General features: G+C 42.1%; 1 protein-coding gene across 1 annotated transcript; it reads left to right on the plus strand.

Annotated features, from left to right (window-relative positions):
• The first annotated feature begins 253 nt into the window (after nt 1–253).
• On the plus strand, nt 254–10,289 carry LOC125910782 (stromelysin-1-like). Its single transcript, XM_049614283.1, is given in 11 exon segments — nt 254–358; nt 984–1,228; nt 1,321–1,469; nt 1,574–1,699; nt 3,148–3,267; nt 3,270–3,311; nt 3,497–3,644; nt 4,958–5,091; nt 7,916–8,075; nt 8,803–8,906; nt 9,925–10,289. Coding segments are annotated over 11 exon segments (1,434 nt in total). The 3' UTR covers nt 10,026–10,289.
• The last annotated feature ends 1,357 nt before the right edge of the window (nt 10,290–11,646 follow it).

An 11,646-nucleotide genomic window follows, 5' to 3' on the forward strand; every position in this document is an offset into this window, starting at 1 on the left:
AATCACCTTTACCATTTCTTGGAAATTAATCACGATTACATTACCCAAGTTGAAAAGTTGAAGGGAAGGGAAATTCTGATGTGGACCAGGTCAGCTTTACATTAAATTTTTAAGAATATTCTTGATGTTCAGATAAAATAAAAACAACACGAGCATGAATCATGCTCTTCGGATATAAGCACCATCACCCTAGAAAGGGACAGCCCCTGGAGGGTAGACACCCAAGCCAATAGGCAAGATATTTTCCTGAGCTATGAAGCATCCTGCAATCCTTGTGCTGTTTTGTCTGCCAGTCTGCTCTGCTCATCCACTGAATGGAGCAGTGAGGGAAAAGGACCCGAGCACGGATCTTGTCCAGGTACATCGTGATGGCGGCCACTGCAGCCACTGGCCAGTCCCCCAGGGAAAAGGAAGCTGCCTGCTTGGTCTTGCAACACAAACTAGGCTGGTTTGATTGTCAGTCACTGTGTTGGACTAAGGTAGCATCGGACACCTCGAGTGCTAGAGGTGGGTGTCCCTACGTTTGAGCAGAGAGGGAAGAGAGGTGCAGGAAGGGAATAGGGACTAGAAGTCTGAGCTCCTCGAGGTTGTATGAACACACTGGCGGCTGCTTTGGCGCTAAGGGGAGGAACAAATGGGAAGTGCTCGAAACTTCTCTGGCTTTAGAATTTCTTTGGTGGAAATAATTAGGGCCGAGGAACATGCTCATTGTGACTTTCCAATAATTTCAGGTAATACTGTTCATGTTGTTACTCATCGTGTTTAGGCAAAAGATTTAATCCCCGTTAAGTCTTGAACCAGGAGTGGAGTAACTGTATATTTCTGCCCCCTTCCTGCCTTTAACACCGTTCCTTTGCTCTAGGTGGACACACGTCCTTTACACTCCCTAGATGGGTTGCTGACTAACTCAAGACCTGTTCAATAAAGCCAGTTTGATCTTTTAAATTACGCAGTGAAGTTTTTGTTGTTTAACATCCCACTAGCAACACCTGGAGAACTACTACGACCTCGCAAAGGATGTGACACAGTTTGTCAGAAGAAGGCACAGCGGACCTGTCGTTAAAAAAGTCCGAGAAATGCAGAAGTTCCTCGGGTTGGAGGTGACGGGGAAGCTGGACCCTGACACTCTGGCGATGATACGCAAGCCCCGGTGCGGCGTTCCCGACGTGGGCCAGTTCACCGCCTTCCCTGGCCTGCCGAAGTGGAGGAAAACTCACCTCACCTACAGGTAACGGGTCCAAAGGTAACAATCACGTCACACTGCGATTTTACCAAGTACCATCGCAGGGGAAAATAATCTCTTCGATTTTTTTCTTAAAGGATTGTGAATTACACACTGGATTTGCCGAGAGAGGCTGTTGACTCTGCCTTTGAGAAGGCTCTGAAAGCCTGGGAGGAGGTGACACCACTTACTTTCTCCAAGATTTCCGAAGGAGAGGCTGACATAATGATCTTTTTTGCGGTTAGAGGTAAAAAAAAAAATTACATGTATCATCTATCTGGCGCTTACTGGAAAAGGGCATAAAGAAATTCTAAACGCTTGTATTACCATTATTTTTTTTCCCTCTGCCAGAACATGGAGACTTTATCCCTTTTGATGGATCAGGAAACGTTTTGGCTCATGCCTATCCACCTGGCCCTGGTTTAGATGGAGATGTTCACTTTGATGATGACGAGCTGTGGAGGAAGGATAAATCAGGTGGGCACCAGGTTCTCTGGATGGTTTCAGGAACAACGTCTAACGCTATCCAAGAATAGTTAGATCATTCAGTATGAGCAGTAAATGTAACATCCTAATAACTAAAATTTGTGATGGTTTGAGTGCTAACAGCTAGAAGCACTGGTGTTTCAATCATCATTGATGAACATTTTCTAATGTCTGTGTTTGCTTCCTTGCTCCCAACAAGCACAATATGGGAGGCACCATTCAATCTTATTTCCACGGCTCAGGGTCCCATGGAGCTTTTTTAGGATCAGCATGTTAACAAATGCTTCTCATTTCTTTAACTAGCAATGACAAAGGTAGAAGGAATTGCACTGAATTGGTTCCAACCTAAAATGTGCCCTGGGGTTTCTTCTTTTCTTTCCATTTGCCTCCTTTTCTCTTAAAAGATCAGCAAAATGCCAGAAAATAAAGGAAATTGTTAAGTCATCTCTTTAAGGAAACATATAACTATCTTTACATTAGGAGCCTTTTCTTTTTCTAAATTAATTCTGAAAGACTTTACTAAGTTTAAACACAATGACCAAAATTAACTACATTTTTTTTCGAGGGGCTTCTAAAGTTTGGAAACACACAGTTGAACAACTGTTATTTTCAAGGTGGGTCGGGATGTTCGGTGCAAATGCAAAGAGCATCTTTGCTGAGGGTACACACGTGCCGCGAACAACGATCTTGCTTTATTGGAACGACCATTCTTTTCTGCATAATTGCTTGGAGACTTGCTTAAATAATTTCTACTATTAATTTCAATAAAAATTTTTAGAAGGTAAAGAAAAGCTGAAGCCAGCTGTGTTTGTGCTGCAGAAAGCTGTTATTGGACATATTTCTATTCTAAGCTAGAGATTGTACCTATCCATTGGCACTGACTACAGAAGACGTTTGTTAACCACCAAAAATTGTGTGATTATGTTTGAAGAAGAGGAAGGACAAGTCAGATTAAGTCCTCACAGGAAATGACTAGTTTTGTTGTGTAAGAGTGGAGGAACATGGCGAATACCCTGTGATTAATTTGAACTTAGGTTACAGCTGGCACATGTTACTAAATTTGAACAATAACTAACTTTGTATTTGTAGAGACAATGAAGAGTTATCTGTATTGACATGTAGTCTTGGTACTTCCAAAAAATTATTTTGGAAACAATGTTTATCACTGTCAGTCTAGGCAAAATGACCAGGTTTTCCTGGCTGAAGAGAAAACTGGGGAGGAGGAATATGGTGAAACCATCTCTTATTATATTGACTTCAAGTCAACCTTGAAAAATAATTAAATTTCTATGAAGTATGGAATATGCCAATCAACGAACGAATCCACAAATAAGGAGAATAGTACCACGTGGTCCCAAGGATAGTCACTGGCATGTGTTTATACGTATGTGTTCACAGAACAGCTTTTCAATTCTGAACATTTATGGTTTTTCAAATAGGAACCAACTTATTCCTCGTTGCTGCTCATGAACTCGGCCATTCCCTGGGTCTCTATCACTCGGCGGACCCCACAGCTTTGATGTATCCCGTCTACAACCCACGCACAGACCTGACCCGCTTCCACTTGCCCAAGATGATGTGAACGGCATCCAGTCCCCGTATGGTGAGTGATGCTGGAAAAAGGAGGCATTGGAGCTTTGCAGCCATGGTCTTCGGGAAAGCTTTAAAATGCTGCATAAAGCATTTGCAATCCGTCTCAACACACTCAGAGAGTGTTTGGAAAGCATAGAAATTGACGGAAGCATCCCATTTCTCCTCATGTTTGGTCCCCACATCTGTTTCCTTTAGGACCTCCCCCTATGTCATCCCCTGATGGCCCCGCGGCACCCACGGAATCTGTGCCTCCAGAACCTGGGACACCAGCCACGTGCGATCCTGCTTTGTCCTTCGATGCCGTCAGCTCTCTGAGGGGAGAAATCCTGTTCTTTAAAGACAGGTCAGACCAGAAGATTCTATTTCCCTATCTATTCTTTTAATGTACAATGCTTCAAAAGGAAAACAGAAACTTGACAGAAATATTTAAATAAGATATTTCCTCTACACTTTACAATCATTCAGATCTGGTTCTTATTGCATTTTATCATCTCCTTAAAGTAGCCTGGATCATTTTTTTTACAGACGTACGAAGGATGATTCTGGGTCACTAGAATGTAAGCCAGGTGAAGGCACGGGGTTCTCTCTGTGTTGTTCACTCTTTGATCCTGGGGGCCTATAACGGGCCCAGGACATGCAGTGTGTAAGGCGAACAACTGAATGATTGGTGTATTGGTGTATTTAACTATCATAAACCAGGTAACTTCTACTTCTGGAAGTCGAGCCGTACCTTGACCTGTGCTAACAAATGCTACTATTTAAACTGATTAATTTGAGAAAAAGTGATATATGTCTCTGGCACAATATTAACATAGCACCAAAAAACACAGAAGGAAAAGCGAAATCTCTCTCCCGTCTCTGACCTAGGTAGTCCCTATTCTCCCCGTAGGTTCAACCACTGCTAACAACTTCCTTCATCTCTTTACAAAGCTATTCTATTCACATACAAACATAAATGGGTATGTTTTTTCTTACTTTTAAAAAAAATACTAATGAGGGCATAATATACATACCATTTTATGGACTTCTAGAGTGGTGTAGCTTATCGATTAAATAAAAATTACTTAAGAGACAGCCTGTGCAGGAAATAAGTCTCCAGGGGAAAGGTGCCGTCTCTGTACCAAGCGGTAAAGACACATCTTCATCCCCAGAGATGGGACGTTTAGAGCCAAGAAGGCTGGGTAAACAACCCTTGCTACTTTTTACTATGTGCTCCCCCAGCCCAAAGTCCGTTGAGGATTCCTTACTAATTAAAGATCCCACAGTTCAGTTCTCCTTGCTCTGTCAATGCCTCACAGATTTATGGTTTCTTTGTCTCGAAACTATGACAATTCCCTACGTCACTCACTTCTCTGGGTCCCAATTTCATTATTGGGCCTCCACATGCACGTAATACAACTTCGGTTTTTTTTCTCTGGTTAATCTGCCTCACATAAATTTAATTCTACCTGAAGGTAGAGTAGAATTCTCCTTCCCTTCAATGGGCACTGAGCTAAGTAGTTATATTACCATGGATTTCATCACCTTGGATCATAGGAAAGAAGATGGCCCAGTACAGACTTCTGAGTTGTCATTGATGGAAAGAGAGAGAATATGTTCTTTTATATATACACTGAAAGGAGAAAAACAATTGTAATTAATTTTTATGTTTTCCAGATATTTTTGGCGTAGATCTCGCTGGAACCTTGAACCTGAATTTCATTTGATTTCTACATTTTGGCCCTCTCTCCCATCAGGCTTGGATGCTGCCTATGAAGTTAATAACAAGGATACCGTCTTTGTGTTTAAAGGCAAATAAGATATAAGAATTTTAAGCTGTTGGAAAAGTTCTCTTGCCAAAATTTCACTGACGTGAATTTTCTCCATTATGTTAAATTTTATATGATTTATTACTGCAAAGACCTAGTGCCAATACTTAGACAAGATGTGTATAAGAACATTCTAAGTTTTACTTTCCATTATTCAGTGACACTGGGGCACCTGGCTGAGTGTCCAAATTCTTGATCTCGGGTCAAGTCTTTTTGTTAAAACAATTTCTTTTTAATTTTTTTAATGTTTATTTATTTTTGAGAGAGACAGACAGACAGAGTGTGAGTGGGGGAGGGTCAGAGAGAGAGAGGGAGACACAGAATCTGAAGTAGGCTCCAGGCTCCGAGCTGTCAGCACAGAGCCCGACGTGGGGCTCAAACTCACAAATTGTGAGATCATAACCTGAACCAAAGTCAGATGCTTAACTTTGGCTGAGCCACCCAGGCTCCCCCAAATTTTTTTTAATGTGTACTTATTTTTGAGAAAGAGAGACAGAGCACAAGCAGGGGAAGGGCAGAGAGAGGGAGACACAGAATTAGAAGCAGGCTGCAGGCTCTGAACTGTCAGCACAGAGCCCAACACAGGGCTTGAACCCACGAACAGTGAGATCATCACCTGAGCCAAAGTCTGATGCTTAACTGACTGAGCCACCCAGGTGCCCCTCAGCTCAGGTCTTGATCTCAGGGTCATGAGTTCAAGCCCCACGTTGGGCTCTATGCACCGGGCATGAAGCCTGCTTAAAAAAAAAAAATTCAATGATACCTAAATAATAGAAGCTACCCCACGTTCATGAACAGGGAAATAGTAATAATGTAATGTAGGAAACATAGAGACAGTGTAGTAAAAATATCAACTTATCTATAAATACAAGATATTTTCCATTCAAATGCCAAAATAGTTTTCATGGAACTTGACAAATCGGTTCCCTAACTTGCGTGGGAAAGCAAAGGCCGAGAATAGCCAGGGTACAGCTGGAGGAGAATGAGCCAGGGAGGACAAGCCAGGGAGGACGAGCCAGGGAGGACGAGCCAGGGAGGACGAGCCGGGGACGATGGCCGCATGCTGGAACTGGAGTGGAGAACACCGTGTCAGCGTGTTGACACTAACAGGCGGCCAGGACTCTCTGGCCCTTTCTCAGATTTTACACCTGCTGGTTCAGTCTCTTCCACTGTGAATATGCTCTTTGAGTTCTTTAACTTCTGGAGTCAGCGCTGCTAACATATCTTCCTAGGAATGTGTCCATTCTGTCCATTTTCAAATCGACTGGGATGAAGCTTTCTGAGTATTATTTTGTTATTTCACTTATCGCTGAAGTTCTGTTGCCTTTCTCCTTCCTGCTCTTGGGTCTTTGTGCCTCTCTCTTCGCCCATCTCATCGGATAACAGGATACTTAACAATTTCATTCGGCATCTCAGAGGACTCTCAGCTGTGTCATCCCCTCTCTGCATTTTGATTTTCTGTCCACGTCACTATTGCCCACGTTTTTGCTGTTTTTGAATGTATTCTGTTACTGTTTTTTATAACTTCAGTTTGGTACTCCCAGCCCTTTCTTCTTTCCTGGTATAAACATTTATGCCTAAAAATATCCCTGTCTTCTCAACTTTTGTTCCATTCCTACCAGTTTTGATGTGTAGTAGTTTCATTGTGTTCATTTTTAAGTTTTTAGAAATTTTTTTCCATTTTTAATTTTTCCCCTTGCTTCAGAGTTATTTGGGAGTGTTTGTAAACATCAAACTCTGTGGGGATTTTTAAAAGTCAGGTATTTCTGACAATCTCACTTTTATGAGGAAAAAATGAAATCACCTGAAGTTGCATTGGCTACTGTAAATGTTCTCTAACTCTGAGGCGTTGCTTTCACCCGGTAATTTATGTGACACTTATTTATCCTTGCAATGTGCCAGGCAGGGTACTTCTTAGTGTAGTTCAAACCCGAAAGAGGCTCCTATTCTGGAGAGGGCAGCAGGGCTGAAATCGAACGCGTTAGGAATGATAAGAGCTGGGATTGAGAGGAGCTCGCAGGTGCCATGGGGGACAGCGCTGGCCCTGCATCCAGGGCTCAGCAAAGACCCTGGGACGGGATGATGGTCAAGATGAGTGCTGACGGAGAACTTTGTTGTGTGGAAAAGTACCGAGTGTGTAGAGTGGAAAGGCCTTCAAGGAGGAGGGACAGTCTACACAAAGGCAAGAGTACATCTGGAGCTGCCCAGACAGGTGCAGGTCATTCGGGTGAGGCAAGACAGACACACGACAGACTGTGTTTTAGGTCAGTTACCCTGGCAATAACGTTAGGGAGGGATTCGGGGCATGGCAGGGGTTGTGATGAAGTAAAAGCAGAGAGACTGATGAGCATTCAGTGTCCTGATTCACTCACATTTGGGTGGCCTCCTAGGCTATTCATAAGAAGCACAGTCTGGACTAGTGACCATGTGGGACCCAAGAAAAGTATCCAATAAGTACCTGACTTTGTGATGTGCAGTTACAAGAGGGTTCCTAGGTAGAAACTCAGACCAAGGAGTCACCAGCAATTTTAAGAGATGACCAGGACGAGTCACTGTAATTACAAACTGCAATCAACTGTATTATTTATAGATAATAAATATAAGACCCAGAAAGGACAGAGACCAGAGTTAACTACTCATTCATTCATTCACTCATTCAGGGAATGTTTGCTAAATACTGTCACCTGGGCGTTGGGTTAGTGGTTGGAACTAAAACCAGAATTTCCTGTTTCCCACAACAATGTGCTAATAGCTTCTCTAAAACCACAAGGTTTCACTAAAATTTCTTGGCTTCCTTTTTTCAAAGGAAATCACTTCTGGGCCATCAGAGGAACTGAGGTACAAACAGGTTATCCAAAAGACATCCACACCCTGGGTTTTCCTCCAGCCTTGGGAAAAATAGATGCCGCTGTTTCTGATGAGGAAAAGAAGAAAACGTACTTCTTTGTAGAGGACAAATACTGGCTGTAAGACGCGGTTGGAATGACTCTGTAAGGAGCCTGGTTAGGGACGTTAGGTTCTTTCTTTACGGATATCCTCCCTCCAGTCCCACCCTCTAACTTGGTCTAACCTCCAACTTCCTGATTATGAAGAAGACGGCTTAGAGTTACCCCACTTCTCAGATATAATATAGGGCTCTCAGAATGGCTGGTCCCCGGGTCATATATCCAGACAGCAGAAGACATCACGAGAGGCCACCTGAGGTCCAGACAGCAAGCCACCATAGGAAGCCCAGGTGTATCAGGCTGTAGAGACATGATCTACAGGGCAAGTGTGATAAATAACCAGAGTTTGTTTTTAGCCAAATGATTAATTCACTTCTCATCTTATATGTATGCAGTCCTCATGCATTTGTGGCAGAAAGGCACTTGGGCTCTGTGTTGAGGCTCAGAAACTTGACCTCAGACATACAAATGGAGCCCCGATGGAATAGCATGATATCCTTGCCTCTGGAGTAAACGTTGGTTTGTGTGCTAAGCTTACGGTCTAGGAAAGTTGCACATTTTTGTAGTCCTGAAAATGCTTACCACTTCTTTACCCTACCTGAGAATTATCTGGGATTCCACACTGGAGCAGTAACATTATTTCCTACTGTTGTATGCAATGGGGCCTCTGCTTGATGTTGATATCATACTGTCGTATGTAATGGGGCCTCTGAACAATGTTGGGCTGTATTTCTTTCACTTGGTACAGATTTGATGAAAATAGCCAGTCCATGGAGCAAGGCTTCCCCAGACTAATAGCTGACGACTTTCCAGGAGTTGGGCCGAAGGTTGATGCTGTATTTCAGGAATTTGGTAAGAAGGCACCCACTTCATCGCCAGTGGGGACACTATGGGGCATTTTATGGAATCAAAATGATGTGGAGAGTCAATCTTCAAATCATTCAGTCTTATACCCTTTATTCTCTAAACTTTTGAAAATTTTAACTTTTAGCTTACATTTATTTTTCCTGGATACTTTCCAAGTCTCTGTTTCATACCTGCACATAAAATGAAAGGGTGCTTCCTCACACCGTAGTCAGTATTCATCAGGTCACTATTTGGTAAAAAAAACACAAGCAAGTATGAGCCAGGTTACTGATGGCAGGCTGCCATTCTCCTCTCTCCCGTCCCATCCCAGGGGGCCTTGTGTGGCCTTGTGTTGAAGTCTGTAGTTGCCTACATTGAGTAATTCATTTGTAAATAAATAGTAGTCTTCCCTTATGCTCAAAATACACAAAATTCAATTCCTGGTCTTGGCTAGGTGGGATGGTGACATGCGTGCTTGTTCTGAAGGCATTTTGGAGGGAGATGCTGGGGCTCAACAGTCATGAGGCGTGTGATCTTATTGCTAAGGTATCTTGACCTTTGTGCATAGAGTAGGAAATGACCTCCAGTGCTTTGTGTTGTTGACCTGATTCTCCTGGGTCCAGTTACCTCCCAACCTGCACTTTAGGACCTAGAGGGGGAAGTGGGGTATTTAAAATACCATAGAATATTGTCAGTATGGAGGCAGTACAATCCAATGTTTTAGAGCCCTGGCTTTGAAGTCAGAAGAGATGGAGTTCTCTCTCCACCTTTCATTAGAGATGTTACCTTGCAGAAATTGCAAAACCTCCCTAGTTCTCATTTTTACCCCCATTCGTGACATCTCACACTTTTTTAGTTAAGAGAGAAGACATAAAGCGTGTAAGCACTCAGCACAGTGGCTGGCGCAGAGTAACAACTGAATAAATGCCGTTCGTTATTAGTTCCCTCTCATTCTGAGCTTTGCATGTTACAAAATTGATTTATTTGAAGAATGTCTCATCATTTTCCTCATCTATACTTACAGGATTTTTCCATTTCTTCAGAGGACCGTTACACTTTGAGTTTGACCCGAATGCCAAGATGGTGACACGTGTATTGAAGAGTAACAACTGGTTATATTGTTAAGTGAGAAGTGAAAGAGATAGATTCATTTTAAATGAATCTAATAATTATTCACCTATTTTATTTTAAGTCAGAGGGATGAATTTTTCCTGTGTGTGCAGTGGCCAAAGAAGAGGAGCCTTGCAGGCACTTTCACATGTCATGGAGCATTTATCTGGGCCACTTCACTTGCTGTTGAATTACATTGACTAGAAGTTGGATACATCCATGTGCACTAGTCAGAGAACGTATTTCCGTGGGTGTTTTATTTGCTACTTAATAAAGATTTTTATTTTTGACCTGTTCCTTCTTTGTAGAATAATTCATTTTTAATATAAGGACCACAGGGTGGACTGAGCACTTAACAGCTGTTCTGCTGGTAGGTGTAATGGAAACACATGCTCCAGGGATGTGGCATATGGTGGTCATGTACCCTCTCCCATTCTCTCCACCAACAGGATCTTTATTTTTACCTCCCAGATATCGTAAGCATTCCTTACACATCTAAGGAAGAAAGAGCTTAGCCCGTAGTTGTCCAGTAGGACTGGGTCTGAACAATGTTGGAAAATAGAATTCTAGAATATTGGAGCTTAAGAACCTAGCAAATCATCTACTGCATGTTATCACTCACAGGCATGGAAACAAAACTAGTTTGGAATCCAGCCACCGTTTTTTTTCGACTTTTCTCTCCTCAGAGAGTCCCCCTTAAAATTTCTTGAGGGCTTGTTTAGTGGTCACAAACTCCTTTAAGTTTTGTTTGTCTGGGAAACTTTTTATCTCTCCTTCTATTTTGAATGACAGCCTTACTGGATAAGGAATCATTGGCTGCATATTTTTCTGATTCAGCACATTGAATATATCCTGCCACTCCTTTCTTACCTGCCATGTTTGTATGGATAGGTCTGCTGTGAACCTGATCTGTCTTCCCTTGTAGGTTAAGGACTTTTTTCCCTTGCTGCTTTCATGATTCTTTCCTTGACTAAGAATTTGGTGAATTTGACTATGATATGCCTTGTTGATGGTTGGTTTTTGTTGAATCTAATGGGAGTCCTCTGTGCTTCCTGGATTTTGATGTGTATGTCTTTTCCCAGGTTAGGAAAGTTTTCTGTTATGATTTGCTCACATAACCCTTCTATGTCTTTTTCTCTCTCTTCATCTTCCGGGACTCCTACGATTCTGATGTTGTTCCTTTTTAATGAGTCACTGATTTCTCTAATTCTTAAATCATGCTCTTTTCCTTAGTCTCCCTCTTTTTTTCTGCTTCAGTATTCTCCATAAGTTTGTCCTCTATATCACTGATTCATAGTTCTGCCTCATCTGTCCTTGACACCATGGCATCCATTGGAGATTGCAGCTCAGTTATAGCATTTTCTATTTCATCCTGACTAGCTTTTACTTCTTTTATCTCCACAGAAAGGGATTCTAATTCATTTTCAATGCCAGCTAGTATTCTGATTATTGTGATTCTGATTTCTGGTTCAGACATCTTGCTTGTATCTGTGTTGATTAAGTCCCTGGCTGTCATTTCTTCCTGTTCTTTCTTTTGGGGTGAATTCCTTCATTTTGTCATTTTAAAGTAAGAAAAGGAATTAATAAGGTAAAAAAATTAAAATTAAAAAATTAAAACAACACACACACACACACA

Source organism: Panthera uncia, chromosome D1, assembly GCF_023721935.1.
Source record: "Panthera uncia isolate 11264 chromosome D1, Puncia_PCG_1.0, whole genome shotgun sequence".
NCBI classification, from domain to species: Eukaryota; Metazoa; Chordata; class Mammalia; order Carnivora; family Felidae; genus Panthera; species Panthera uncia.